Source organism: Macrotis lagotis, chromosome 7 (assembly GCF_037893015.1).
Source record: "Macrotis lagotis isolate mMagLag1 chromosome 7, bilby.v1.9.chrom.fasta, whole genome shotgun sequence".
NCBI classification, from domain to species: domain Eukaryota; kingdom Metazoa; phylum Chordata; class Mammalia; order Peramelemorphia; family Peramelidae; genus Macrotis; species Macrotis lagotis.
The window spans coordinates 185,141,732-185,169,565 of record NC_133664.1 but is presented as its reverse complement, the minus strand read 5'-3'; the positions used below and the strand labels follow the sequence as shown (position 1 = coordinate 185,169,565).

The window sequence follows — 27,834 nt, the reverse complement described above, 5'->3', positions numbered from 1 at the left end:
GAGAGAGAGAGAGAGAGAGAGAGAGAGAGAGAGAGACTTTTTAAGCACTGGGAGATACAAATATAATCCATTAAGGTAGTCCCTGTCCTCAAGGAGTTTACAATCATATGGAGGAAGACAACACATAAAAGAGAACAGGAAGAAGCAGAGGTGTACCTTTGAGATGGCATGGATGCAGTTCAGAGAAAAGCAAAGATGGTTTATCAAAGCCATAGTGATTTCAAAAGAAACACAAAATAAAGAAAAAGAACAAAAACAAAAACAAACAAAACAGCCAGAGACCTTAGTCCTTAGTCTTGGGTTGACTAAAAGTCCTCATTTCCATAAATGAAATTGCCATGGCTACCCTTGGGAAAGGGAGGAAAATCCTTCCCTCCTACATACCAGAAGTCCTAGGGAAAGTTCTCATGAGTACTAAAATTAGCACAAGTTTTTTAGCTCTGAGTCCACTGATCACAAGGATGAAGGAGAAGTCTTGTATGCTTAAGCAAAGGCTAAGAACATGTGTTCTAATAGGAGGAGCCAGAACAAAAATCCACCTCCACACACATGGAGGATAGTTACTGCTGCTACTTAAGAAAAGTCTTATGTAAGTTCATTTCCATCCAGATCTCTGGAAGTTTGTCCAATTCATCCTTTCTTCCTTCTCTTATTCATTTTTGTTTTTAAGAATAAATTTTTTAGGGGCAGCTAGGTGGTACAGTGGATAGAGCACCAGCCCTGTAGTCATGAGGACCTGAGTTCAAATCCGGACTCAGACACTTAATAATTACCTAGCTGTGTGACCTTGGGCAAGCCATTTAACCCCACTTGCCTTGCAAAATCCTAAATAAAAAAAAGAATAGATTTTTTATTGCTATGTGTAACATTGTCAGGGTTTCCCATTCATTTTCCATCTCTTATTCTCTATTGGCTCTCACTTCACTGCCTACAAACATGAAGAGGTCACCTCCATCTTTTAAAAAACTCTAAAGTGACAATCTATTTTTCTTCTCCCTTTCATTGTCTAATGACTGATAAGCTATCCATTGTCTATATCTACTCACCACTTCTCAATTCCTTGAAATCTGGATTGATTCTACCACTCTACTGAAATTGTTCTCTCAAAGATTAACAAAAGTTTACTTTAATTTAGAAACTATGTGTTTCTATGTGCAAGTTTTAATCATTGATGCTATTAATTTTTTTTATTTATTTAAGGCAATGGGGTTAAGAATAACTTGCCCAAGGTCATACAGCTTGGCATTTTTAAGTGTCTGAGGTTGGATTTGAACTCAGGTCCTACTGACTCCCAGGCCAGTGCTTTAGCCACTGTGCCAACTAGCTACCTCCTGGATCTATTAACTTTTAAACACAAAGACCTTCCCTCAGTCCAAATATTCTCCGACTTCCATTTTACACATATCATTCCATCCTCCCTTGGTTTTCAAGTCGGTGCTTTTTCCTTATTTTCATGCTCTCCATATTGTCACTCTTTCTCAATATATGTTGCTGAATTCTTATCCATCTATTGTTCTCTAAACATGGGAATTACTGAAAGCCATATTCCCTTCTCTCTCCTCTATTTATTTAATTCACTCTTATAGTTTCAATTATCATCTCTACAAAGATGACTCCAATATCTATATATCTAACTTTTATCTCATTTTTTCTCCTGAATTCCAGGCCCACATGATCAAGTGCCTGCTAGTCATTTCTATCTCAATCTTCTATCAGAACCTTAAAGAAAGGTTTCAAATAAAACTCAACTTGTAAATATACCCTTCCTTAAAATTTTTATATTTCTTCCCTATGTACATCACCTTCCCAATCCCCAAGGTTAATTACCTGAGAGTAACCTTTAATTCTTCTCTTTCTCCTATACCTTTGCCTAATAAATTTCTAAACTCTATAGATCCTTCCTCCATCACATTTTTATTCCTGTCCCATCCTCTCCATTCAAATTGCCAATGCTGTAGTCTCTTTCCTGAACAATTGAAATTGCCATCTAATTGATCTTCCCTTTTGGCACTCTCTTCTTCAATCTACTGGTTATACAGATGCCAAAACAACCTTATTTAGCTATATATCTGAACTATTGATTTCCTATTATTGCCTCTAGAATAAAATCAAATTTCTTTAGTTTCTCACAAAATCACAGGAGTTTAGAGTTCTAAGAGACTTCAGTGGTCATTTAGCCCAAACTATGCCAAAAAAGGAAACCACACTACCACATACTAAACAAATAAATATAATGCCCCTGTTTTAGACCTCCAATGATGGGGAGACAACTCCCTCTCAAGACAGACCCTTCCACTTTTGAATAGCTCTAATTTTTCCCAACATCAAACCTAAATTGACCATTTTGAATTTTCCTAGAAGTCTATGAAATAATTTAACACATGATGCCCCTTCCCAATAGTTTTTATCTTTTCCAGGTTGAAAATCCCAAATCCTTTAAATTTATTCTCAGGTGATAATGATTTTAGATCATTTACTCTCTTAGTTGCCCATATTAAGATATTCTCCAAGTTTTCATTCCTATGATATGTTATATATAGATTATGGTATAGATAGAACTGACCACGGTAACTGTGCATCACAAGTTTGCATTAGTCTTTTTGACTCCCATTTCACACTATTTTTTCACATTGAGTTTGCAGTTCACTAAACTTCTCAGAGCTTTTTCAAATAAATTACTTTCTAACTATGCCTTCTCCATCTTCTCTTTCTATAGATCATATAGAGTAAGATTTTACATTTATCCTATTAAATTTCATTTATGAGGTTCCCTCTCATCTTTTAGATTAAGATCTTTCAGTACCCTGATTCTGTGTTAATTTACCGCTACCAACTTTGTGCCAGCTGCAAATTTGATAAGCATGCTATCCAGCTTATTTGCAAAATGCCTTTACTTTCATTGATAAAAATGTCGAACAAAACAGGGTCAAACACAGATTTTAGAGTACTCTTCTGGAAACCTGCCAAATTGACAGCAAACCATTCACTCTGAGTTTGACCCATTCAACTAGCTCTGAATCCATCTAATCATGTTATCATTCAGCCTATATATATGTTTTTTCTGTAAGAATAGCATTAGATACTAGGTAAATACATCTAGGTAAATTATATCTAAAAGTAGTATTTCCTTGGCATACTGGGCTAGAAACCCTGTAAAAAAAAGAAATGAGGTTAGTCTGGCATGACCTGTTCTTGATCATTGCCTCTTTTTTTAGATATTTGCCATTAGATGTTTTCTAGATTTTTTTCTAGATTATTATCTAAGAATACTTTATAGAAATCTGCATAGAATTTACATCAAACTCATTTGATTATGTTTTTTCTTTCAGCTTTTGAAAACTTGGATAACTTCATTCCTGTGATACCTCTCCTGTCCTCTGATATTTTTTAGGGTTTTTTTGCAAGGCAAACGGGGTTAAGTGGCTTGCCCAAGGCCACACAGCTAGGTAATTATTAAGTGTCTGAGACCGGATTTGAACTCAGGTACTCCTGACTTCAGGGCTGGTGCTTTATCCACTATGCCACCTAGCTGCCCTGTCTATGATCTTTTAAACACTATTGACAAAGGCTTAGTGATTATATAATTTCAATTCTGTTGTTTAAAGCTCTCCACAATCTGTTTCCAATAAGTTTCCAGTCTTTGTCTATAGTGCTCCCATTAATACAAACTATATTCTAGCCAAACTGGACCACCAGCTGTCTTCCAAAGTCCGCATTCCTTCTCTGAATCACAAACTGTGCCCCATGTCTTCCGCCCCAGCAGCTTTTCTTTTAAGAATCTTCTTTCAAAGCTCCCCTGAGATGCTATGGCCTATGTGAAGTCTTCTTTAATCCTACTGCCCCACCCCCCACTTCTGTCCACCCTTTAGGGCTCTTTCCTAAACCTCACATTTTCCTACAGCACTTTGTATGAGTTCTCCTTTGTCCTTTTCATACCCCAGCTTGTATTTATTTGAGTTTGTTTCATCTGACCACTACCTACAACATACTGTACTTCACATACAGACACTGAAATAACTGGTCTCAACTGAGATTAGTCAAATGATCTGGAAGGCTGCAATCCAGGAGTCATATTTCCCACCCTCATCTATTTGTACATTATCTCCCTCCTAAGAATGTAAACTTTTTGAAGGCAAGAACATTGTTTTCCTTAGAGCTTAATACAAGACCTGGAACATAGTAAAATCTTAATAAATACTTGGTGACTAAGTGCTCCAGGAAAGGCGTAAATTACTACAAAATAAAATAAAAGCATTTTCAGAAATTTTCATTTGTCACCAAAGCTACTTTTAAAATAAACAAATTTGTCTTGATTTACTGAGAGGTATTATTGTTTTGCTTTTTTTAAAAAATGGAGATCTATCATAAATTTGAGAGGAAGGGGAGAGAGAGGGAGAGAGAGAGAGAGAGAGAGAGAGAGAGAGAGAGAGAGAGAGAGAGAGAGAGAGAGAGAGAGAGAGAGAGAGAGTAGGAAGATGATAACAGATGATTCTTGATTTTTGGTAGTTTATCTTTTCTCAAGTTGACTGATAAAGTTGTAACTAAAAATTCTTTAACCCGAGACAAAAACAACAGAATGGTGTGATTTCTGCTCCTGGAAAGAAAGGACCATCTAAAAGAGTCTAGCCTCATCACCATCTCTCCCCTTCTTCTTCCAAGGAGGTTGAAGGGAAAGAAGAGATTGGGAGAGGGAGCCTTGGAAATGGCACATGTACAAACTGCAAATAGGAGCCTGGGGTGGCAACTGCAGAGATAAGGGTTTCAGGACCCTAAGGATTAAGCAGTTCAGTGTAGGACTATGATATAAGGAATAGAGTCAGGAAGGAACATGGAATGGAAGCATGCAACCCTGGGAAAGAAGTGTTCTTCCTCTAAAACAAGATACCTTGGAACAAAAGCCCATTCACTCTGTGGTAGTTAAGGATTAGAAGCTAGACCAAGATCATAGAATCAAAGTATTTTTACAGCAGACATCTAACTCAACAGTCTCATTTTACAAATAGAGAACTGAAGGTTGTAAGGGTCATAAGCCTGAGTTCAACCTAGGATGAACTCCAAATACATTCCCAAGAAGAGATTGTTTTTGCTCTCCACCTCTCAGCAATGTAGAAAATATGAGACTATTTCTTCGTATTTGTATTAAAAATATATACCCATCTCGATGCAGTTGCATGCTTCCTCATGCCTCTGTTGTCTTTGTTTTCTTTGACTCTAAATGTTTGACTCACAGTTATATGACAAGAATTATGATTTAGTGAATGGCACCACATAAATCCCAGATTCCATTTTTACTTCTTCACTGATTAACTATGGAACTACTTTGTAACTCAGCTTCTTCTTTTGTAGTGAGGATAATATTCCTCACAGAGACATTGTGAAGAATGTTTAGATAATGGTATATAGTTGATCAGGTCAATACAAAGTATTCTAATTGTTTTTAAAAATATTGTCCAGTCTCTGGAGATATGAAGTAGTTTATTATGAGATATGAAATAGTTTTACAGTTGTTTAAAATATAATAATACACATCAATCAATGAAACAAAATCAATTTATTTAGTACCTACTATGTGTCTATCACTATGCTAATCACTGATATGTATATGTATGTATGCATACATATGCCTAGATGGGTATAATTTCATTGTTGTAGAGAACTTTCAATGAGGAAACTTATTGTACCAATGAAGGTGGCTATCTCCTCCACAACTTACATTTTAGAGGTGTCTTGTCTTACAGTGGTCACTAAGAGGCTAAGGGCCTTGCCTAGGGTTACACAGGGTTACAGTGTGACAGGAAGAATCTAGTTCTTCCTGAGACTCAGGTCAGCTGTTTTTTTCTTTCTTTCTTTTTTCTTTTACTATTACATAATCCCACTCAGGACATGAGGATTCAAAGACAAGGAATGAAACTGTCCTTACTCTGAAGGAGCTTATATTCTCAAAGGGGAATGAATATAAAGGAAATTCTTTCATTCAGTAGTGGAGAAGAGAACCTAATAAATATTCCAATATATTCCAAAAGCATTGCAATACAGTCAGAATTATTCTTAGTCATTAAAAGGGAATAGAAAAGCATCAACATTTGCCCTTAATTTTTCAGTTTCAGGGCTGAAAGGGAATTTAAAGAGCATCCATTCCAACCCCTCATTTTTAGATAGAAGGAAATTGAAGTCCAGTGGAAGACATTGGTTTCCCAAGGTCACCCAGTAAGTTGGGGATAAGACAGGGGCCAAAATTCGTTTTGACTCTGAATCAAGGGCTCTTTCCATTATGCCAGTGACCAGTTGTCTCATTTTAAAAACTAAAACAAAAGTGCTGGAACTGCTTGATCTCCTCTCCCTACTCCCTACTTCCAGAAGTCCAGATTCCTATTAATCACCTATTAACTGAAATACTTTTTTTTAAAGCAATTAGTCATTTATTTTCTCTCTCACACACTTTCTCTATCCCCATTGGAAAAAGAAAAACAAAATCTTTGCAACAAATATACATAATTTGTCCTATTCGATGAATCCTTTGAGGGCAGGGACCTTATGCTTTTTTTTTATTTGTCCGTTTGTTTTTTTAGTTTGATTCTTTCTTTGAATCCCCATCCCTTAGCAGGGTACCTGGAAGTTGGGGAGAGTTGGATAAATGCTTGTAGACTGACAGGACTAAGTGATGCTAAAGAAAGTAAGCAGAAGTAGAATCCTTTTTACATAATCACTCCACTGTAAAAAGTAAACAGGTTTGAAAGATTTGAAAACGACAATGATTTTCACATTCCTCATTCTTCTCAGTCTCTTTTCCCCAATGCCTAGGATCTCTTTACAAGAAAACCCCCCTCACTGTCTACTGCAGCAGATTCTCTCTCTCTCTCTCTCTCTCTCTCTCTCTCTCTCTGTGTGTGTGTGTGTGTGTGTGTGTGTCTCTGTCTCTGTCTCTGTCTCTGTCTCTCTCTGTCTGTCTCTCTCTGTCTCTCTGTCTCTCTCGCACTCACACAGACACACAAACACAGACATAGACACACACACACACGCACACACAGCCTCCCATTCCCCCATTGCATATCCGAGGCAGCACACTCTGCCCGGGGGCTCCTAGGACCCCCACTGGCTCCTGAGCGTAAGCCGCTCCGGGTTCCCCACACATGCGCTGCGTCCCTCTCGTTGGCAGTTCGCTATCCCCCTCGATTCCCCCCTCTCCTCCGGGCTCCCTGTGGCATTTGGAGGCTCCCACCGCCGGCTCCAAATGTTTTCCATATTTGTTCAGCCTCCGTGATTCAAATACCGGGAGCGGCTCGGCCTGCGCCCAGCCCAGTGAGCTCCCGGGGGCCCCGCAGCCCACCCACCCACCGGCCATGGGTCAGGACGAGAAGCCATCAGCCCCCAACGCTCCCCAAGGCAAACCGAGGCAAGGGCCACCGGCGCCCACCGGGGAGCGAGGCACCGCCTCAGGGGCCCAGAGCCACCCGGGCCCGAAGAAAGGCAAAGGGGACCCCAAAGCGTGCCGAGAGGAGGAAGCCCGGACTTGCTGTGGCTGCCGTTTCCCTCTGCTGCTCGCCCTGTTGCAGCTGGCCTTAGGCATCGCTGTGACAGCTGTGGGCTTTGTTATGGCAGGCGTCAGCTCTTCCTTGCTAGTCAGAGATACTCCATTTTGGGCTGGGATCATTGTAAGCATAAAGTCTGTTTTCCCTAAGTGCGTTTGCCACCCATGAATGCAGACTTGCATGGTACATTTCAGACTAACCCAAACTTGCATGTTGCCGCTGCCCCAGCTCTGAGCTGCTCTAACTCGCATCCTGCTTGGTGATTTGGTCCTGACTGACTTTTTCGGTGGGAAGCTGCTGGGGGGCCACACTCTGCCTAGTTTCCTTAAGTGTCAACAAGATGCCTGAATAGACTGCCGGGAAGCTGGGCGTGGAACTGGCATCCAATGGGGCATATCGATTGATCACCCTGAACCTTCTCAACAGCTAAAGCAAGTTGGTTTGGGGTTCTCCTTTCCCCTCTCCATAATAGTGGCAAAGGAGGGAGATCACGGCGGCAAAAACAAGAATTCTAATAAGAACATTTAGTAGAGGAAGGTCCAGAGAAGGAATGTACTCTGATCTTCCACAGTGGGTAGCAATTCAATTTTTTTTTAAAAAGCCTCCAACTTGAGAAGTTACCTCAAGTTAGCTTGCTAAAAATCTTGTCAGTCCAAGCCAAAGTATGCTGTAGCCCAGAGGAAGAAAGTCACCTTTCATTGAGGGACCTGAGGATGAATCATGGGTGGAATTACTGACAACAATATATTTGGAACTTTGTATGTATGTTATGCATGTGTATTGAGCTAAATACTACACAGCCATTATCAGAGAATTGTCTTGCTTAAATTCACATGCCTGGCATGACTAAATTATGTCTTCATTTCTAACTTCATAGTCCTGTCTAATCACATTTTTCAATCTATTTTTTAAACCAATAGTTAAGATTAAATGGATAAATTAATTTTTTGTATGTCATAAGTCTGAAAAGTCTTAATAAACCAGATCAGGGAAACATGACTCATTTGGAGACCTAAAAGTGATCTATTAGGTACAGATTAAATATCTAGATGATTCAAATCATCACTGCTTTGAAGCTGATTTGAATTCATAAATTGCTAGTTTCTTTATTAAATAATCTACCACTGGCTGGGTGCTAATAGTTCCTACAAACAACTGTTAAAAATGAGACTTTGTATTAATATGCATGGTAGATCCAATTCATTACTTATTTAAAATACTAAGAAAAAAGGTGTTTGCTATAGGATTTTGGAAGCATATAAAAATATTATACACGAGACTGCAAATAGAGGTATGAACTCTACTTTTGGTTCTGTCACTAAATTTGTAACTTTTGGCAAGTCATCTGTCCTCTGTGGAACTCAGTTTCTTTATTTTAAAATAAGGAGTTGACATCATATGATTTCTAAGGTTCTTTTTAGGTCTCAGGTTGAGTCCCCCTTTCCCCCCTGAGCAATACCTAAGAACAAGCTCAGACCTCAAAAACTGGAAAAAAAGAATTAGAAAGGATATCTAGTATCATATTCAAGTCATACTGTTTAAAAGTTACATTAAAGCATTCTAAGATTTAGGTAATTTTCTTAAACAATATTGTCATAATTTAAAAAAAATCATTTATTTAGCTATTAATTGCATGGGATTATAATGGATGTGGTAAAATATTTTTTTTAACTTTGGTTCTTTCAAAATGTGTGTCTCTAGTGATATTCTTTAAATGGCATACTTTCAAAAGAATAAGCAGAATATTATAATCGTTATACTCATTCTCTGGTGAAGAAGGTTGTTTTAAAGGTATTTTAGCAAGAAATATAGCATGACTCTGGGATGGAATACTGTTAGTTACCTCAAAACAAATATGCTTGTAACAGACCTTGCAGCATTATCTTTTCCTTATGCTCATGCAGATACGACTCCTCAATTTCCAGGAAGGAAGAAGGTGGAAAGTTATTAGTACACTTTTCCTAGGAGTCAGGTTCTAAGAGTGAGTTATTACTAAACAAATTGTAAGTGGCATCACCTGATACCTGGTCCATGGAAGTCATTAGACTTCCTCTATTCCTAAGATTGGTCTGAATCAGAGGAAAATCTCCACCATCCCTACTTTATTTTCAAGTGAAACTTTATTTTACTATTAGCTAAAATGTGAGGGAGAATGTCAGACAGGTTATTGGTGTTGTTATTCAGTTGTTCAGTCGTGTCTGATTCTTTGGGACCCCATGTACCCCAGCACACCAGGTCCTCTACTGTTCATGGGATTTTCTTGGCAAAGATGGTGGAGTGATTTGTCATTTCCTTCTGCAGTGGATTTTACCTTTTGTCAGAACTCTCTACTATGATCTGAAGGTTTGGGTAGCTCTGAATAATTTCATTGAGCATTGCAAGCCCCTCTGTCACAAGAGAGTGAACTATTCTGGGGTGATACAGCACGAATTGAGGAGAGTCATCCAAATCATCTTTACCAACTTAGGAAAATGAGCTCACACAAATTTCTAGGAAATATAAGTATATTCCAGACCAGTGCTAGCCAAACTTAAAGAGCTAAGACAGAACTAAAATCATTCTCAAGAAATCCGTTTTTGATCTGTCAGCTTAATGCATCTCTAAGCCCCAAATTTTGGTTTCTTGTGGCTTATCTATTGGCTTCAGTGTACCCATTTTGTATTTTGCTGCCAGTAGTTTACCATGTCTCTACTGATATCCTTATATGACATTTTGATAATGGACTAGTCTCTTCAGGTGTTTGATTGTAGCTGTGTGGGAAATTAATTCCAATGGTGCAAATCAGTAATTCATTTGAACTTTGTAGTCTCTGTGCATATCTATGGTTTGAAGTGACTTGTGCTCACATAGCCAGGATGTTTCAGAAACAGAATATGAACCTAGGTCTTCCTGATTCCAATGCCAACCTTCCCTCCATTATGCCATGTTGCCTCCCACATATTGTGTATCATTCAATATTTAATTTCAGTTGATTTAAGTCATTGGAGAACTAAGTGTGCAACCATTTAAATATGTATGTCTGTGTATGTGTTTGTGTGATGACTACATCAGATCTTTGTAAGGTGAAATTAGAGATGCAAATATAGAATGGAACATGAAGGAGCATCTTGTGTATTAGTCTCTATTGACAGTTATAGAAAATGGCTATTTTTTGAATAAACAATATAGACAACTATTCCTCACTCCCAATTTATACAATCTTATCATTGAGATAAAAGAAACTATTTGACTTCACAATTTCTAAAATGTGCCTTTAAGATACCAGAACTTGGAAAAGAATAAAAGCTGTGCAGGAAAATAGAATATGCCTTTTAAAAGCTTTTGTTTGATAATCTTTATTCACTATCCATTTTGTGGGTTAAAACCTCATTCATATGGATTCTGATTCAGATCATGATGACAATGTAAATCAAAGATAAACTTGATGCAATCAGAAAATTAGAAGAAATCAAAATTTTTCTCAGTGTTTCATTCTATTAATAAATTAAGGGACTGAGTGTAACAGAATGTTCACGGAAGTTCACTCACCTCAGAATTTGTTGGATAAAATGTGAATTGTGCTCTTTTATGACAGTTTGACCCAAAGTTAAAAGAATTGGGAATTCCAAGAATTTTGAAATTTTTATTTCTCATTCTAAGTTCAATGTTTAAGGATAGACCTTTCAGGAGGCTTCTATTAGTGTTTTAAAATAGAATCATAGAACTGGAAAAGAACATAAAAGATACCATCAGTCTTCTTTAGTTATATGTCCTTATCATGTCTGTCAGGTGTGAATACTTCTGATTAGATATTTTCATCTATAAAATATTTTTTAAAACCCATTTACCTTTCATAATAACTTAAATGAAGCATTTTCTTTGGTTATCTCTACATGAAATTATTTTAAGAGCACACTTGTATTTTTTAACCCCAGGCTAAAAATGATGGTGAATTTTTAGTGCATGTCAATCTTTTGAACTAAATAGTGAACTTTGTTGAGAAAAAAAAGACATTCCTTAAGCCTAAGGTGAAATTCCTTAGGTAAATATCTTTTTCATCCTCCCAAAACCACATCATATACTATATATTTCTTCTTTATAGCATTCCTTCAGCATATCTGTCAATAAAATTTAGAAGTCTGTTATAATTTTTTTCATATAGCAACATCCTATATTTCCAGAAGATATAGCCTCCTAAAGAGAAGACCAAATATGTGAAATCTGAATTTAAGGAATCACTATTCTCTTTATTAAAAATCACCAAAGATAATTTTAAGTAGCAACCTTCCTTTAATTAAATCAATTAAAATGATTTATAAAATTAAATATTTACAGTTATACTTTTTATTCATGAAACAAGTTTCTATGCAGGCCACATGATCTGGCTAAGGCTGGGTCACGTAAATTCTAATTTTGGAGAGACTAAATCATATTTCATGATTAAGTAACTTGTTTAGGGCCAGCAAGAGTAGGAGAAACAGGAAAGGACTTCATGGGAGTTGGGGGTCGGTCCTTTGGCAAGTCAATAACCCATTCTAAAGAATCAAGACTGGCCCCCTTCTACTGAGAGAAGACCCCCAAGAAGGCCCGTGCCTTCCTGGAATAATTTTGGTGCCCTAGCCAGAATTAGGGAAGTTTCCAGAAAAGGCAGGTTTTGAGGGAAGATAATGAATGTTGCTTTGTGCATGCTAAATTTAAGATATCTGTTGTGCATCTAGGAAAAGATATGCAATAAACAGTTGTCAATGCAGTTCTGTAGTTCAGGAACTGCAGTTAAGGTTGGACATATAGAATAAGAATCATGCAAATAAAGATCATATTTGAATCCATGTAAATTGATGAGAGCTTCCTAAGGGCTCTTTCTTTTGAGTGAATATAAAAAGACAAAGAAAGAGAGTACAAAACAAAGGTCTAGAGAACACTCACATATAGAATATTGGAAATGAACAATGCACAAAGTATATTAAGAAATACTTAGGAGAGCTAGGATAATGTAAAATCATGGAAAGCAAGAGTGAGGAAAAGGCACTCGATAATATTGTACAAGGTCATGGGGGCTAACAGGTTTTTTTTTTAAAGATCATCATATTGACCAGTTAAATTGTTGGTAACCTCTGAAAAAACTGTTTCAATAGCCAGATTTCACAAAAATGAGAAGTGAGGGGTGGAAAGGAAATTAAGGCAGCAAAGGAGGATGATAGCTTGAGGAGGTAGCAGAGTCAAGTAAGGTTTTTTCCTTAATAATATGATAAAAAAAGGCAGAAGGAAAAAAAAACCTGAACTTATGAAGCAATGCAAAGATGAGAGAGAAAGGATATCTTGAAGGAAATGGGAGGGAATGGGATCAAAAACACAGGAAGATTGGTCTTGGCAAAAAAGACTTCCCTTTCTCAGTCACAGAAACAGTGGAGTAATGGGTGGTTGAATATTGAAAGGATTTTTTTAAAGAAAGGCATAGAAAAGAGAGAGTTTAAGACAGAGCTTCTATATTTTCAGTAAAGTAGGAAGGAAAAATTTCTACTGAGAGAAACTGAAATGAAGAAGGCATCAGGGGCTTGAAAAGAAAAGAGAAGGTTTGAAACAATTACTTTACAAAATGTGACAAGGTCTAGTGTGAATATGATTCTTGCTGTGCAGCAGTAAGGACCCAATTAAATTAGACAACATGAATTTTTAGTGGACCCAATAGACATGATGTTGTAACTTCCTGTAGTCATACCCAGAATCATGGGAATAGGAAAAGAGAATCAACAAGTCATTTATTTAATTGATCAATAAAGATTTTTAAATGCCTAGTAAGGGTTAAACACCAGGAATGCAAAAACAATATCCTCTCTGGGAGCTTTCAAGATAGTGTAGAGGAGAAGTTAATACAGAGTTCAGGATTGGGTAGGTATGAATGGTGATGGGATAAACAGGTAAGGATATAAGCTTGGAGCAAAGTGCATAGTTGAAATAATGAACTATAGAGTCAAGATTGGGAAGAGAAGAGATGTAAGAGCAGAAGGGCTTGATTGATTAGAATAAAGAGGAATGGAGGGGTTGAATATTATAGTAAGAGAAATGAATAGGTTTTGAAGGAGTGAGGCAGAGGGAGAAGTAGAAAGGGAGATTATCATGGTCAGAGTTAGAACTTCTAAGTTCAGAATCATAGAAGTGATATAGTTACGGGTGATAGCCAGATATAAGATATGGCTGTGCCTAGTAACTGATGTGGGGCTTGAGGGCTGAAGAACAATAATACTGAATTGACTTCTAAGATTTTTTTTTGATGGTAAACTTCTGTTTGGGCAAAATAAGAGTAAACTGAAATAGTTTATGAAAATGTGCAAAACACTTGAGAGTTGTATGGGAGGGGTTGTCAAAATGAATTACTTGAAAATATTTTTTTTCAAATGAAAATGGTCTGTTTAGAGGATTTAGACATTTTTTTCCATGTGTGGCCTCTAAAGAAATCAAGGCAGTACTTATGTAATGAGGAGATTCATTCTAATATTCTCCTTGGCCCTTTTTCATGATATTTCTCTACTAATTTTTTTTAACCGTATAAGGAAGCAGTATATGTTAGAGGACAGAGATTCAGATAAGAAGTCAGGAAAATACGGGTTCAAGTATCTATCTGACACACACACACATATACACATACACACACATATGCACACACAAACACACACACAAACAGATTGTGAGGTCCTGATAATATCATTTAACTTAGTGATTTGGACCACTTTAAAAGTCTATCACTTACAGGCAAGGCAATGGGGTTAGGTGGCTTGCCCAAGGCCAAACAGGTCATTACTAAGTGTCTGAGGTCAGTTGAACTCAGGAACTCCTGATTCCAGGGGCAGTGCTCTATCCACAGCACCACCTTGCCGCCCTCAAGTGCCACCTAGCCGCCCTAATTTTCATAAATTGAGATAATTTTATTCCTAGAAATTTTTCTTTATGAATTAAATCACAAGTTTAGTCCTTAGTCTCAATGTAGATATCTGAAATTTCAGAACTTAATTTGAGAAACTGATCTTTAAAATTTTTGAGATTTTTATGCAGAATTTTTTATTTTATATTAAAAATACTAATACACAGAATTGGGAGGTGGGTAAAATTATGCATAATGTTGTGTACCTCCAAAACATAATTGTAAACCTACTTACACATTCCAGTATTGTTTTATAGCTCCCATCAAAATGATTATGTCCTATATGATGGTTTTTTTGAGAAATAAAGTCAACTGTATCTTAAGTTAATTGAAAATGCTTTGAAACATCCCTTTTGTTGTATCTCCAATATTTTATTAACCAATTGGACATTTGATGTAAGTAATTTCCATTAATATTTAGAGAACATGATTGCATTATGTGGAGATTGTTTTCTGATTATAAAGTGGAAGACTTCCGCTAAAATTCTACTGATACATCAGTGTAACAGAGGAGAATTTTGATTCTCAAAGTTTATGTTAGTAGAGTGCAAACTCTGACAGGTCCTACCAAGCTACCAAAAAATTCAAGTGCAGGAGTTAGAATGGATTGAGATTCAAAAGACAAGTATAGCTGAGTGCAGAGGGGCTCATCACCAAAAAAATAGGCCAACAGGTGGTGAATTTCTTTTTAAAAAGTTTTTAAAGCCCTTAGCACACTGTGTGCTATACAGCAAGCACTGAATAAATGCTTGCACCCCCCTCCCCTTTTTGAAGGTCATCACAATGCATAAGCAAATAATTTTATGAGGTTGTGGAGAGTTTGCATTGAGAGTTAGTTGGTAAAAGAAATATTCACATAGATGTGCTCATAAGTGTTTTGTAGTATTGAGAATTAAACATGGGTTGTTCCCCAAAGTGACTTCAGGGAAAAAGAAAGCAAGATATTTTGAGTTTATTTGCTTTTACCCAATTAAGGTCTTCTGAGGTGCTTGTGGATTAACAACTGGGTCAAATAGGTGACAACTTTTTCTCCCTCTGCAATGACCAAAAGAAACTGCCTTTCCTTTAGTCCAGCAGTACTTGGGACTATCAGAACTGTGACTGTTTTAAATTTGGTCTCAGGAAAACAATTACATAATGTGGTGGTACTGTGGATAGAGAGTAGAACTGGAATTAGGAAGACCTGAATTCAAATCCTGTACCAGATACTTTCTTAGCCATGGGGTCCTAGTCAAGTCACTCACTACTTCTAAGTCTCCATTTCCTCCTCTGTAAATTAAAGGGGTCAGACACAGTGCCATGATTCTAGATTTAGAGTTTAGAGTTTTCTTACCCTTAGTTTTGACAGGATGCTTTCTGATAGCAGTATTTGTTATCTGGCTACTTCATATAATTTAGGGTTAGAATCAATAGTGAAGAGATCCAAATGAGAAATCAGACTCAACATTTCTACAGAAAAGAAATAGACACTAGTAATTAAACTTTAACAAGTGTCATTTCATTTTGAAACGAAGTTCATTTTTAGATGGGGTGCTTGACAAACTGAAAGAATTTTGGCCATAAGAGTTCATTGTAAACTTTTACTTCAAAATGTGTCTTAGCTTATTAATTCTCATTGGGAATAGTAACAGTTGAGAGGATTGAGTTTTGTCACATATTTAATCATCATAGAAAAGGAGATTTTCTTCAAACAAAACTTCATATCAGAAGTAGATTTGTAGCATATAAAATATCCAAGTCTGTTGCAGAGACACACCCTATTTCAGCTGGTTGGAGGAAGGTTCATTTCTCTGGGGACTGAGATTAAACTTGGCAATGGCAACTGTCAGATGCCTAAAAGAAACAGTTCAGTGGCTTGCAATGGATAATTTTAAAGTATGATATTTGCTTATAGGATTTATGTGCAAGAGTTTACCTACATTAATGGAAATATCTAATTTTTTCCTTTTGTTTGAAAGGAATGAATATGGAAAAACTTCATTTTTCCCCAAATCTTTTATCTACCATGTTTGTTAAAGTATTAGAAACTTTGGTGAGCAACATAAGCAAGCTAAAAGTCTCCTCTTCTTTAATCTAGTACTAGCTTACTCTTAAGCTGGGAAGTGGACATATTAAAGTATTGTTGTTCAATCATTTTTCTGTCATGTCTGACTCTCCATGACCTCATTTGGATTTTCTTTTTTTTTCTTTTTAGGTTTTTTTTGCAAGGCAAATGGGGTGAAGTGGCTTGCCCAAGGCCACACAGCTAGGTAATTATTAAGTGTCTGAGACCGGATTTGAACCCAGGTACTCCTGACTCCAGGGCCGGTGCTTTATCCACTGCGTGACCTAGCTGCCCCATCATTTGGATTTTCTTGACAAAGATTCTGAAGTAGTTTGCCATCTCCTTTTCTCCAACATATTTTACAGATGAGAAAACCGAAGATTAAGGGACTTGTCCAGTAGACAGATAATAAGTCTCTGAGAGTTAAACTCATAAAGGAGAGTCTTCCAGACACTTTATCCACTGTGCCACATTGTCCCATAACAAGTTATAATGGGGGGGGGGGGGCTAGGTGGCGGCTAGGTGGCGTAGTGGATAAAGCACCGGCCCTGGAGTCAGGAGTACCTGGGTTCAAATCCGGTCTCAGACACTTAATAATTACCTAGCTGTGTGGCCTTGGGCAAGCCACTTCACCCCATTTGCCTTGCAAAAAAAAAAAAAACCAAGTTATAATGGAGTGTTAAAGTTCAAAGTTAGTATCTGTAATAAAATATTGTTTATTCCATTTATAATTATAGAATGGCCAAATTTATATAATATTTACTACAGCTGATTGTTATAGCTTAAATTTTGTAAAGCACTTTAATATATTATGTTATTTGAACATTACAATTCTGTAACAGAGGTGCAATTACTATTCTTGCTATAGATAAGGAAACTGAATCTGTGAGAGGTTGTGACTTGTCTAGACTCACATAGCTCACAAGTGTGTGAGGTAGGATTCAAACTCAGGTCTGACTTCAATTCCAACACTAAAATTGCTTTGCATTAATTAGATTTTTTTAAACTGAGTCAGATACACCATAATAGTAGCTTAGGTATATTAACAAAGGCAGAAAATCTTTAAGATATCATTAGTGACTTTAAATTGTTGATCCAGTTAAAAATTGTTGATTCAGTTAAAAATTAGACTATACAAAAATGGAAAGGATAACGTTGTGTTCTCCTGCATTTTGGGTCTTTAACTAAAGGTTATATGACTATGGTTTAGGTATGTTAGAGCCCTTGGAGATCCTTTTCCAAGTGTAGATTATACTGAAGACCTTTGTAGCTTAAAAGGAATGGTTTTGCCTTGAAAGACCATCTAGAAGGTTAATCATAGTGCAATTTAGAAAGGACGTTGTGAAGCAGAATAATGATGATGACACCATTGGTATCTGGTGATGAACTTGAATGGTAATAACTATATCTCAAAGAGAGATAGTTGCTTTACCTACCTCTAGAAGGAAGGAGTTGTTCCTTGTTAGAGTTATTGTGAATAATTAAAGGTCATTTTTGTTCTGTTATGTTTGGGGAGTAGTGATCTCTGAGATCTCTTCCTCTTAGATCCTGTGAACTGTTCTCTCAGCTTCTTAGGAAAGGAGAAAGGATGGCTGAATCATAAAATCATGGAATTTTAGAGTTTGGAGGGATACAAGTATCCTTCTAGTCTTACTCACATGCAAAAATGAATCTCTATTATAGTTTATACAACATATAGTCAACTAACATCTGTCTGAAGACCACCAATGAGGAGAATACCCATTACTTCCCAAGAAAGAGAGCTCTAATTATCAGAAAGTTAGTTATGCCTAAATCCAAATTGACCTTTTTACAACCTCCGTCCACTACTCCTAGTTCTCCCATCAGAGGTCAAAAAGGACAAGGCTACCCCTAAATTTCTCATGTCAACCCTTCAAATACTTGAACACAGCTATAATGTTTCTCTCCCCCTACCCCACCCCCCAGTTTTCCAGGTTAAAAATGTCTATTTCTTTCACTTGATGCTTAAGTGACAAGGACTCAAGGATCTCTACCATTTTAGTTGCTCTCTCCTGGATAGTTTCTGGTGTAACAATTTCTTCATTAAACTATGGTGCCCAGACCAAATGAAATAGTCCAGATATGGTCTGATTGAGTACATAGGTAGCAAGGGGATATGAGAACCTGGCCTGGACTCAGATAGACTCATCTTTGTGAATTCAAATATGACTCAGATACTTACTAGCTATGTGACCCTGGGTGAGTCACTAAACCCTGTTTGCCTCAGTTCCTTATCTGTAAAATGACTTAGAGAAGGAAATGGTTAAACCATTCCATTATCTTTGCCAAGAAAATTTCCAAATGGAGTCACAAAGAGTCAATCATGACTGAAAAACAACCCAACAACAACAAAATGTCTATTATCATCTTATTTCTGTTATCTCTCAATGCAGTGGCAGTCAAAGGTTTTTGTGGTTGTCATTTCATAGTATTGACTTATATTGAGTTTGCAATCTACTAAAATCCCCAGATCTTTTTAGACAAACTGCTTTTTCCCTCGTGCCTCCACTGACTTTGAGGTTCCTTTCAAATCTAGATTTATAATTTTATGATTTCATAGTTATGGAGTTGATTTTTTTGAATTTCATAATCATCATCAGATGTATTCTATCATTCACTGTGTTAACTTCCTTTCCCGGATTTGTGTCATTTGAAAATTTGATTAATGGAACAGGTTATTTTAAGTCCTTGATAAAAATGTTAAGCAGCACATGGTCAAATAGATCTCTAGGGTATTCTATACAGACTTCCTGCTATGTTGACACCAGACCATTAGGGACCAGTCATTTTTTTGAATAAGTTTTTTGTAGAATTCTCATTAAGAAGTTGGATAATAAATTCTTTCTTTTGCGGCTTAAGACAATGTCTTGAAGAGCAGTGACCTCTTCACCCAGAGTATTTTTGAAGTTCAGGGGAATCCACTTTCTGTGATTTCTTTGTGATCCATGGTCATAATATTTTCATTTTTTGTAATGATTCTAAGTGTCAGGTTATTAGTTATACTAAGAAATGGATTTGGATAAAATCATTGAATCAACTGTTCCATGCCTGTTACATTTTCCCTCTAATTTATAACTCTCCCTAAAATTACTTAGTAACTAGTACTAAGCAGATTTTCTTCATCTACAGAATGAATCATCTAAATAGTAAGTTGGTGTCTCCTTTCTCTTTTTACCAGTTTTTGAACAAATTTGAAATACTGGAAGGTGAGGGTGAGAATTGAATAAAAAAAGAATTAAAAATAATTCCTATTCTCTGTACTAGTTAGATTCAGTTCCCCATGAATATCATGGGGGAGAACATTCTACTCTTAAAAGTAAATTGGGATGCATATATTAGGGCTACTGTAATATTTCCATGTAAGCTTTAGGACATATTTATTTAGGTTAGATATTCTCTGAGCCAAACAGTGCTAAAAACACAGGAACTGGACATCTGTCCTCCTTCTCCTAGTATAATTAGGCTAAAAAAAGGATAATATATTCTAGGACTGAGTTTCACGTAGACTGGCAAAAAGCCACTAAGATGACTAGACTCTAGACCAATGACCCAAAGATGATGTATCCTTGTTCACAAATAAACCTGCCCACTTTCTTTTGTGGAAAATCCATGGGGACTGTATCAGCCTAGAAATAAGCATTTCCTTACTTGGTTGTCAATGCAACCCTACTGAAAGAGATGGAATGCAAGACTGCCAGGATTCTTGTTTCAGTCACATCCCACTCAAATATTGCTTTTAAAGGGTTTGATTCAGCACTCATTGTAATGAATAGCTTAAAGAACTTTAAGATACTTTATTATAAAAGAAGCCTTTCTGTTATGTGAAAGATAATAATAGGCGGCAAGGAAAGAAGAAAAATGACTAATGTTCTAACTAGACCTTTACTGGTGACAGAATTTTAGTTGTATTACTAGAAAAACTATCCCACCCATCATTTTGTGATAGTCAGGTGTATTACATTAGATTCAGCAGAGAGGCTTTATCGCACAGCAAACTCTGCCAGAAAAGCTGTGTCAGGATCTCTTCCAAGGCAAAATAGTATTTTCTTCATTCTCATTTCAGTTGGGTGGGTACTTTCCTTTAGGGAAAGATCAAATTTACTTCTATAGCTCACTAGACAAGAAAAGTCCTAGCCCAGTGACATGTACTCAATGGGGCATCCATAAATACTTTGATGATGACAGTCATCAAAAGCTAAAAATCATCAAAGCTAAAAACAATTTTCTTCCCGCCCCCAATCCAAAACTTTGAATCAGAACATTATATTTTACAGATTAGGCATTCGGATATATTTTTACACATTTCTCTCATGTCCCTACTCAGCCAAGCTCTGAGGCAAAAGCAGTCTATTAGTTGAAACATACCAAACCTTCTCAAGTTGCCTTGTTCTTTTCATTAAAGTATGGGGCTGATTTTCAGGGTTTATGTGGCTTATAATTTTAAATGATATTTTGAAAAATGAAGATATGATTATAGTAATTTTGTTGTTTTATATAGCCCCACACAAATTGCTCTGTGTAAATCATTTAATTAAATTCAACAGCCATGTATTAACTGTGAAGAAGACAGTTCTATATTCTGGGTGTGACACAATGTACAAGATAAGAATTTGAATCTAGATACCAAGTCTAAAGAAGAAAATGTACCTTACCTTGTGGAACACAAATACTAGTGGGAGGTTAAATATGGAACACAAATTCTAGTGGGAGGTTATAGTTAGGAATAGATATAGGGAGCTCATGAGATGAAGAGATTCCACTTAACCAATGCAGGTTGGCATCTTCTCTGCAACTCATAGAGAAGGTTTCCTAGGACACAAAGAGGGGATGTGAAACTGGTCTAGATCTTACTACCTATATGTGTTAGAAACAGTACTTAAATTCAGTTCTTCAGAGTTCCAAGGCCAGTTATCTATCCACTATTCCTTACTGCTAAAATTAATCTGAACTGTGGTACAAATATAGTATCAAATAAAGTTTAAGTGGAGAGGGGAATGATGTAATGCTTTGTTAAAGAGGCACCATATGAATTAAACTTTAAAGTATGGGTAAGAATTCCACAAAGGAAGGGGGAAAGTATTCTTGGAATAGGGAAGATGGTGAGCAAAATTTAGGGTATATACAAGGGACTCCAGTTTGATTGAGATTTAGAGTATATAGAGCAGAATAGTAAGAGAGAAAGCTAGAAAACTAGGGTGGTTCTGGATTTTCTATCAAAGGACTCCTGACTCTACTCAAGTCCCAATTCATTATTTACTTCTCCTTCTGTACTTGTGTCCAATTACAAATATCATAAAAATCAGAATATCTAGTCCAGATTGTCATGAAAACAAGGAGTACCAGGTTATAAAGTTCCTACCTCTGGACCTTGTCCTTTTCTCTGATATTCATCCATGAGAAATCTACAGGCTCTATGTCTCCCTTCCACATTGTCTTCCCCTTCCAATATGCCAGATGGAAACATCATTTTATTGTTTTGAAATGCCCTTCATGACCTGCCTCCACATCACACTTCTTCCATTTTCTTATAATTAAGAGAAATTCTTTTATCCTAGAAAGCATTTCATTTCAGGTCACCCTTCCTGTAACTGATGTACCATCCATTATTCTCTCAGACTTAGGAAGGGTTCCCCTACCATGTGCATTCAATGATCAATCCCCCTTTAAGGTTCACTTCGTTCAGACAGATTTATTATCCTATTAGATCCTGAGGCTCTTTTCTTTCTCCTTCCTCAAAAAGTTCAAAATACTCACACTATTCCTTTCCATCCCAAACGCTTTTTTATTAGTAAACTAATTTTCAAGTGATCCCCTTCAATAACTTTGTATCCTAATTAATCAATCTCAACTCTCAAGATCTGCATTCCCCCCCCACCTCAGCCACAGACAGGGCTGATCAAAAACCTGACATCATTTATGAATGTTCCACTTCCATAGGTCATAACTATGAAACAAAAACCTCGAATTCTATCTTCATAGCCTTTTTTTTTAGTTTTTGCAAGGCAATGGGGGGTTAAGTGGCTTGCCCAAGGCCACACAGCTAGGTAATTATTAAGTGTCTGAGGTTGGATTTGAACTCAGGTACTCCTGACTCCAGGGCCGGTGCTCTATCCACTACACCAACTAACCACCCCCCTCCACAGCCTTCTTAAACCCAGTTTTCATCTTCTCCATAACTCCTAGTCACTTAATCCTTCCTGGTTTGCTTAGACTATCCTTCCTGCTTGGGATTGATTCATTTTACGCTTAAAAAATCTTGATCTCAATAGTTAACTAGTACAACTTCACATTGTCTCTACTCTTGAATTCCTTAATCCATTGTCTTATTGCCATGTATTCTTTAAAAATCTCAGCTCTAGATTATTCTTACTATCTGCAACCAGGTTGCTGAATTTTGATGGAAGAAGTTATAAAATCTTGCTGAGTCCACTCAAAGTCCTTTCTTAACCAGTACCTCATAGTTATGTGCTAGTGCTTGTATCTTCAGTGACTTTCACATTCTCTACATATTCAGCAGTTTTAAGCCTTCTTTTCTTTACTCATGCCAACTATAATACTACTCTTCCTTTTCTCACTAATAGAGAAGTTAGCCTTAACTGAAACCAAATAAAACAACTAAGATCATACCTTGAAATTTCTTTGTCTTCCTAATTCCATACTTTAAATCATTTCAGTATCAGCCCCCTTTCTCTCTTTCATTCAAGTTTTGGAGGCTAGAGTGCACTCTCTTGCCAATGCCAATGCCAATGCCAATGCTTTCTTGCCTTATCTTGTGTACTCAAGTAGTTTATCTCTTTAACAACTAATTTTGTAATCTAACTTTTTGCTTACACCTAAAAAGTTTCATAGTTATTTTGTAGTTCACCTCTCTCTCTCTCTCTCTCTCTCTCTCTCTCTCTCTCTCTCTCCAATTTTTCAATACCTCTGTGCTGTCCCCAAACCAAATGTATTTAGATTTCTGTTTTAAAAATCCTTAAATACCATACCTTAAATTATTTTCCTATATCACCTTCATTTGCTAATTTAAATTTTTTCCTAATTGCATGCAAAAGAGTTTTCAACCTTAATCATTTTGCAAGGTTTTGAATTCCACATTTTTCTACCACCTTCCCTTTCTTCCCCCCTCCCCATGGTAGTGAGCAGTCTAGTATAGGTTGCACATGTACAAACAAGAATTAGAACTAAGGGGAGGAAACCATGAGAAAGAAAAAATACATATAAGAAGATTTAAAAATCAAACATAGTATGCTTTGTTCCTGTATTCATAGTCCATAATTTTTTCTCTGTATATGGATGACATTTCTCATAATAGGTCTTTTAGGAACTGCTGAGAGGTGCTGCTTTCATCATAGTTGATCATCTCACAATGTTGTTGATAATGTGTATAATGTTCTCCTGGTTCTGCTCAGTTTATTCAGCATCAATTCATGTAAGTCTTTCCAGGTTTTTCCTGAAGTCCAGTCATTCATTATTTCTTATTTTTTGTTTTGTTTTTGTGGGGCAATGGGGTGAAGTGACTTTGCCCAAGGTCACACAACTAGTAGTTATCAAGTGTCTGAAGCCAAATTTGGTTTTTTTTTAGGGTTTTTTTGTAAGGCAAATGGGGTTAAGTGGCTTGCCCAAGGCCATGCAGCTAGGTAATTATTAAGTGTCTGAGATCAGATTTGAACCCAGGTACTCCTGACTCCAGGGCCGGTGCTTTATCCACTAAGCCACCTAGCCGCCCCCTGAAGCCAAATTTGTATAGTTACTTCTGACTCTGGGGCCAATGCTCCTTCCACTGGGCCACCTAGCTGCCCCCACTTATTTCTTATAGAACAATAGTACTCCATCACATTCATATACATTATTTGTTCAGCTATTCCACAATTGATAGGTGTTCCCTCAATTTCCAATTCTTTGCCTTTACAATAGAGATGCTATAAATATTTTTACACATATGGTTCTTTCCCCCTTGTTTATGATCTCTTTGGGAGAGTTAGTAGTAATATTGCTGGATCAAAAAGTATGCACAGTTTTATTGCCCTTTGGGTGTAGCTCCAAATTGTTCTCTGGAAAACTTTGATCAATTTACAACTCCAAAAATGCATTAGAATCCCAGTTTTCCCACATTCCCTCCATCATTGAGAGTTTTCTTTTTTTTTTTGTCATATTGGTCAATCTGATAGGCATTAGGTGATACCTCAGAATTGTTTTGATTTGCATTTCTGTAATCAATAATGATTTAGAGCATTTTTTAACTTCATCTAAGAACTGTCATGTTCTCATATTGTTCATCTCTTTTGGCCATTTATCAATTGTGCAATGACCTGTATTCTTTTTTTTAGTTTTTTGCAAGGCAAATGGGGTTAAGTGGCTTGCCCAAGGCCACACAGCTACGTAATTATTAAGTGCCTGAGGCTGAATTTGAACTCAGGTACCCCTGACTCCAGGGCTGGTGCTTTATCCACTGTGCCACCTAGACACCCCAATGACCCGTATTCTTATAAATTTGATTCAATTCTCTATATATTTTAGAAATGAGTCTTTTATCAGAAAAACTAACTATAAAAATTATTTCCCAATTTACTGCATTCCTTTTAATCTTGGTTGCATTGATTATATTTGTTTAAAATTTAATCTAATCAAAATTATCCATATTTCATTTTATAAAGTTCTCTTTTTCTTGATTGGTTTCTTGATTCTGTCTATGATATCACCATTCATGTCTAAATCCTATACCCATTTTGACCTTATTTTGATAGAGGGTGTGAAATGTTAGTCTTTGCCTAGTTTCTGTCATATTATTTTCCAGTTTTTCCAGGAGTTTTAGTTAAAGAGTAAGTTCCTATCCCAGGAGTTGCAGTATTTGGGTTTCTCAAAAAGTAGATTACTATTTCTTTTGTACCTACTCTATTCACTGATCCACCAATCTATTTCTTAGCCAGTACCAAACAGTGTTGATGATTGCTACTTTATAATATAATTTTAGATCTGGTTATGGCTAGGTTATGTACATTTGCATTTTTTGCATTAATTCTCTTGATATATTTTACTTTTTGTCCTTTCATGTGAATTTTGTTACAATTTTTTCAAACTCAATAAAATAAATGTTTGGTAGTTTAACTGGTAAGGCACTTAATTAGCAATTTAATTTAGGTGGAATTGTCATTTTTATTATATTGGCTCATCATAGTTGATCATCTCACAATATTATTTTATTTTAAATGTGTACAATATTACCTTGCTTCTGCTCACTTCATTTTGTATCATTTCATGTAAATCTTTTCAGGGTTTTCTTTTTTTCAAATTTTAACATTTTATTTGTTTTCCTATTATATAAAATAATAATATATATCCATATCCATTTTTTGCAAGGCTCTGAATTCTTCAGTTCTCCCCCCCCCCACAGAAGGCTGTCTGATGGTCTCTACATTGTTTCCATGCCATGCATTGACATAAATTGAATGTGGTTATAAGAGTAAACATAAGCAAACATAAATCCCCTACCCCCCAAGAAGATGAGAAACCTCAAGAATAGAGAGAGAAAGATAATTGTACTTCAATCTGTGATCAGATTTCAATGTCTCTGTCTCTGGGGTGAGTTGCTTTCTTTATCATAAATCCACCAGAGAAGTTGCTTCAATATTTTTTCCCACAGTTGCTGTTACTAGCTGTACCTCCACTCTATTTCTCCCCACTCTCATTTATTCTATTCTCTCTCTCTCTCCTTTCATCCTTGTCCTGTCTGAAAGTGTGTTGAATATGAGTACCCTCTCCCCTGATCTTCCCTCTCTTCTATTACCTATTCCCCCATTTCCTCCCTCCATTCCCCCTTATCCCATCCCTTTCTTCTTATTTTTCTCTAGAGAAAGATAGATTTCTATACCCTATTAAGTATGTATATTTTTCCTCTCTGAGTTATTTCTGATGAGAATGAAGGCTCACTCATTCCTCCCTTGCCTAGCCCCTTTCCACTCCATTGAAAAAAGCTTTTTCTTGACTCTTATGTGAAATTTCTTAGCTTCTTCTTCTTCATCTCCTTTTCCTTCCTCCCAGTATTTTCCTTTATCACCCACTGACTCCATTATTTTACTGTATTATACCATTATATTCTGCTCCTTCTAACAGCTCTTATAAATGAGAAAGTTCATATGAGTTATCAATATCTTCTTCCCATGCAGGAATACAAATAGTTTAACATCATTAAGTTCCTCATAGTTAGTCCTTCTCATTCACCTGTACTTGGAGATCAAACTTTCTGTTCAGTTCTCATTGTTTCAATAGGAAAGTTTGAAAGTCCCCTGTTTCATTGAAAGTCCATCTTTTCCCCTGAAAGAGGATGTTCAGTTTTTCTGGGTAGTTGATTCTTAGTTGTAGACCAAGATTTTTTGCCTTCCAGAATATCATATTCCAATCCCTATGAACCCTTAATGTAGATGCTGGCAGATACTGTGTAATCCTATGGAGCCTCAGTAGTTGAATTGTTTGTTTCTGGCAGCTTTTAGAATTTTCTCTTTGATTTGGGAATTTTGAAATTTGGCTATAATATTCCTGGAAGTTTTTCTTTTGGGATCTCTTTCAGTAGGTGATGGGTGAATTCTCTTGATTTCTATTTTACCCTTTGCTTCTAGGATCTCAGGGCAATTTTTCTGTATTATTTCTTGAAAAATGAAGTCTAGGCTCTTCTCCTGGTCATGGCTTTCAGATAGCCCAATAATTTTTAACTTATTTCTTCTGGATCTGTTTTCAAGGTCAGTTATTTTTCCAATGAGATATTTCACATTTTCTTCTAATTTTTGGCTTTTTTTGAAGAGTTCTATTTCTTCCTGTTTTCTTGCAAAGTCATCAGCTTCCTTTAGTTCCATTTTGCATTTGAAGGAGTTGTTTTCTTCAAAGAGCTTTTTTATCTCCTTTTCCAGCTGGCCAATTCTGCTTTTTAAGGCATCCTTCTCCTCATTTTCCTTTTGTTTTGCTTTTTCCATTAGGCCTAAACTGGTTTTTAACATATTATTTTCTTCAGTATTTTTTTTATATCTTTCACCAAGTTTTTGATTTGTTTTTCACGATTTTTCTGCATCGCTCTCATTTCTCCTCCCAATTTTTCCTCCATCTCCCTTAATTGCTTTTCAAAGTCTTTTTTGAGCTCATCCATAGTCTGAGCCCATTTTCTATTTCTCTTGGAGGTTTTGGATATGTAAGCTTCGATGTTTGTCATCATCTGAGTATGTGTTTTGATTTTCCATGGGACTAAAGTAATTTTCTATGGTCAGATTCTTCTTTTTCTGTTGTTTACTCATTTCCTCAGTCCAAGACAGCACTTCCAAAGCTTTGGGGTTTTTGGAGGGGGGACACCCCACTGG

General features: G+C 36.5%; 1 protein-coding gene across 2 annotated transcripts in view; it reads left to right on the top strand.

Moving 5' to 3' along the window:
• The first annotated feature begins 7,261 nt into the window (after positions 1 to 7,261).
• The window catches only part of SSPN (sarcospan), a 107,044-nt gene continuing 86,471 nt past the window's right edge, over positions 7,262 to 27,834 (top strand). Inside the window, exon 1 of one of the 2 annotated variants that reach the window (XM_074194202.1) lies at positions 7,262 to 7,652. In XM_074194202.1, the coding sequence (XP_074050303.1) occupies positions 7,341 to 7,652 (312 nt within the window). In that variant the 5' untranslated portion in view covers positions 7,262 to 7,340. The remainder of the gene's footprint in view (positions 7,653 to 27,834) is intronic. The other variant, XM_074194201.1, reaches the window with a different exon arrangement.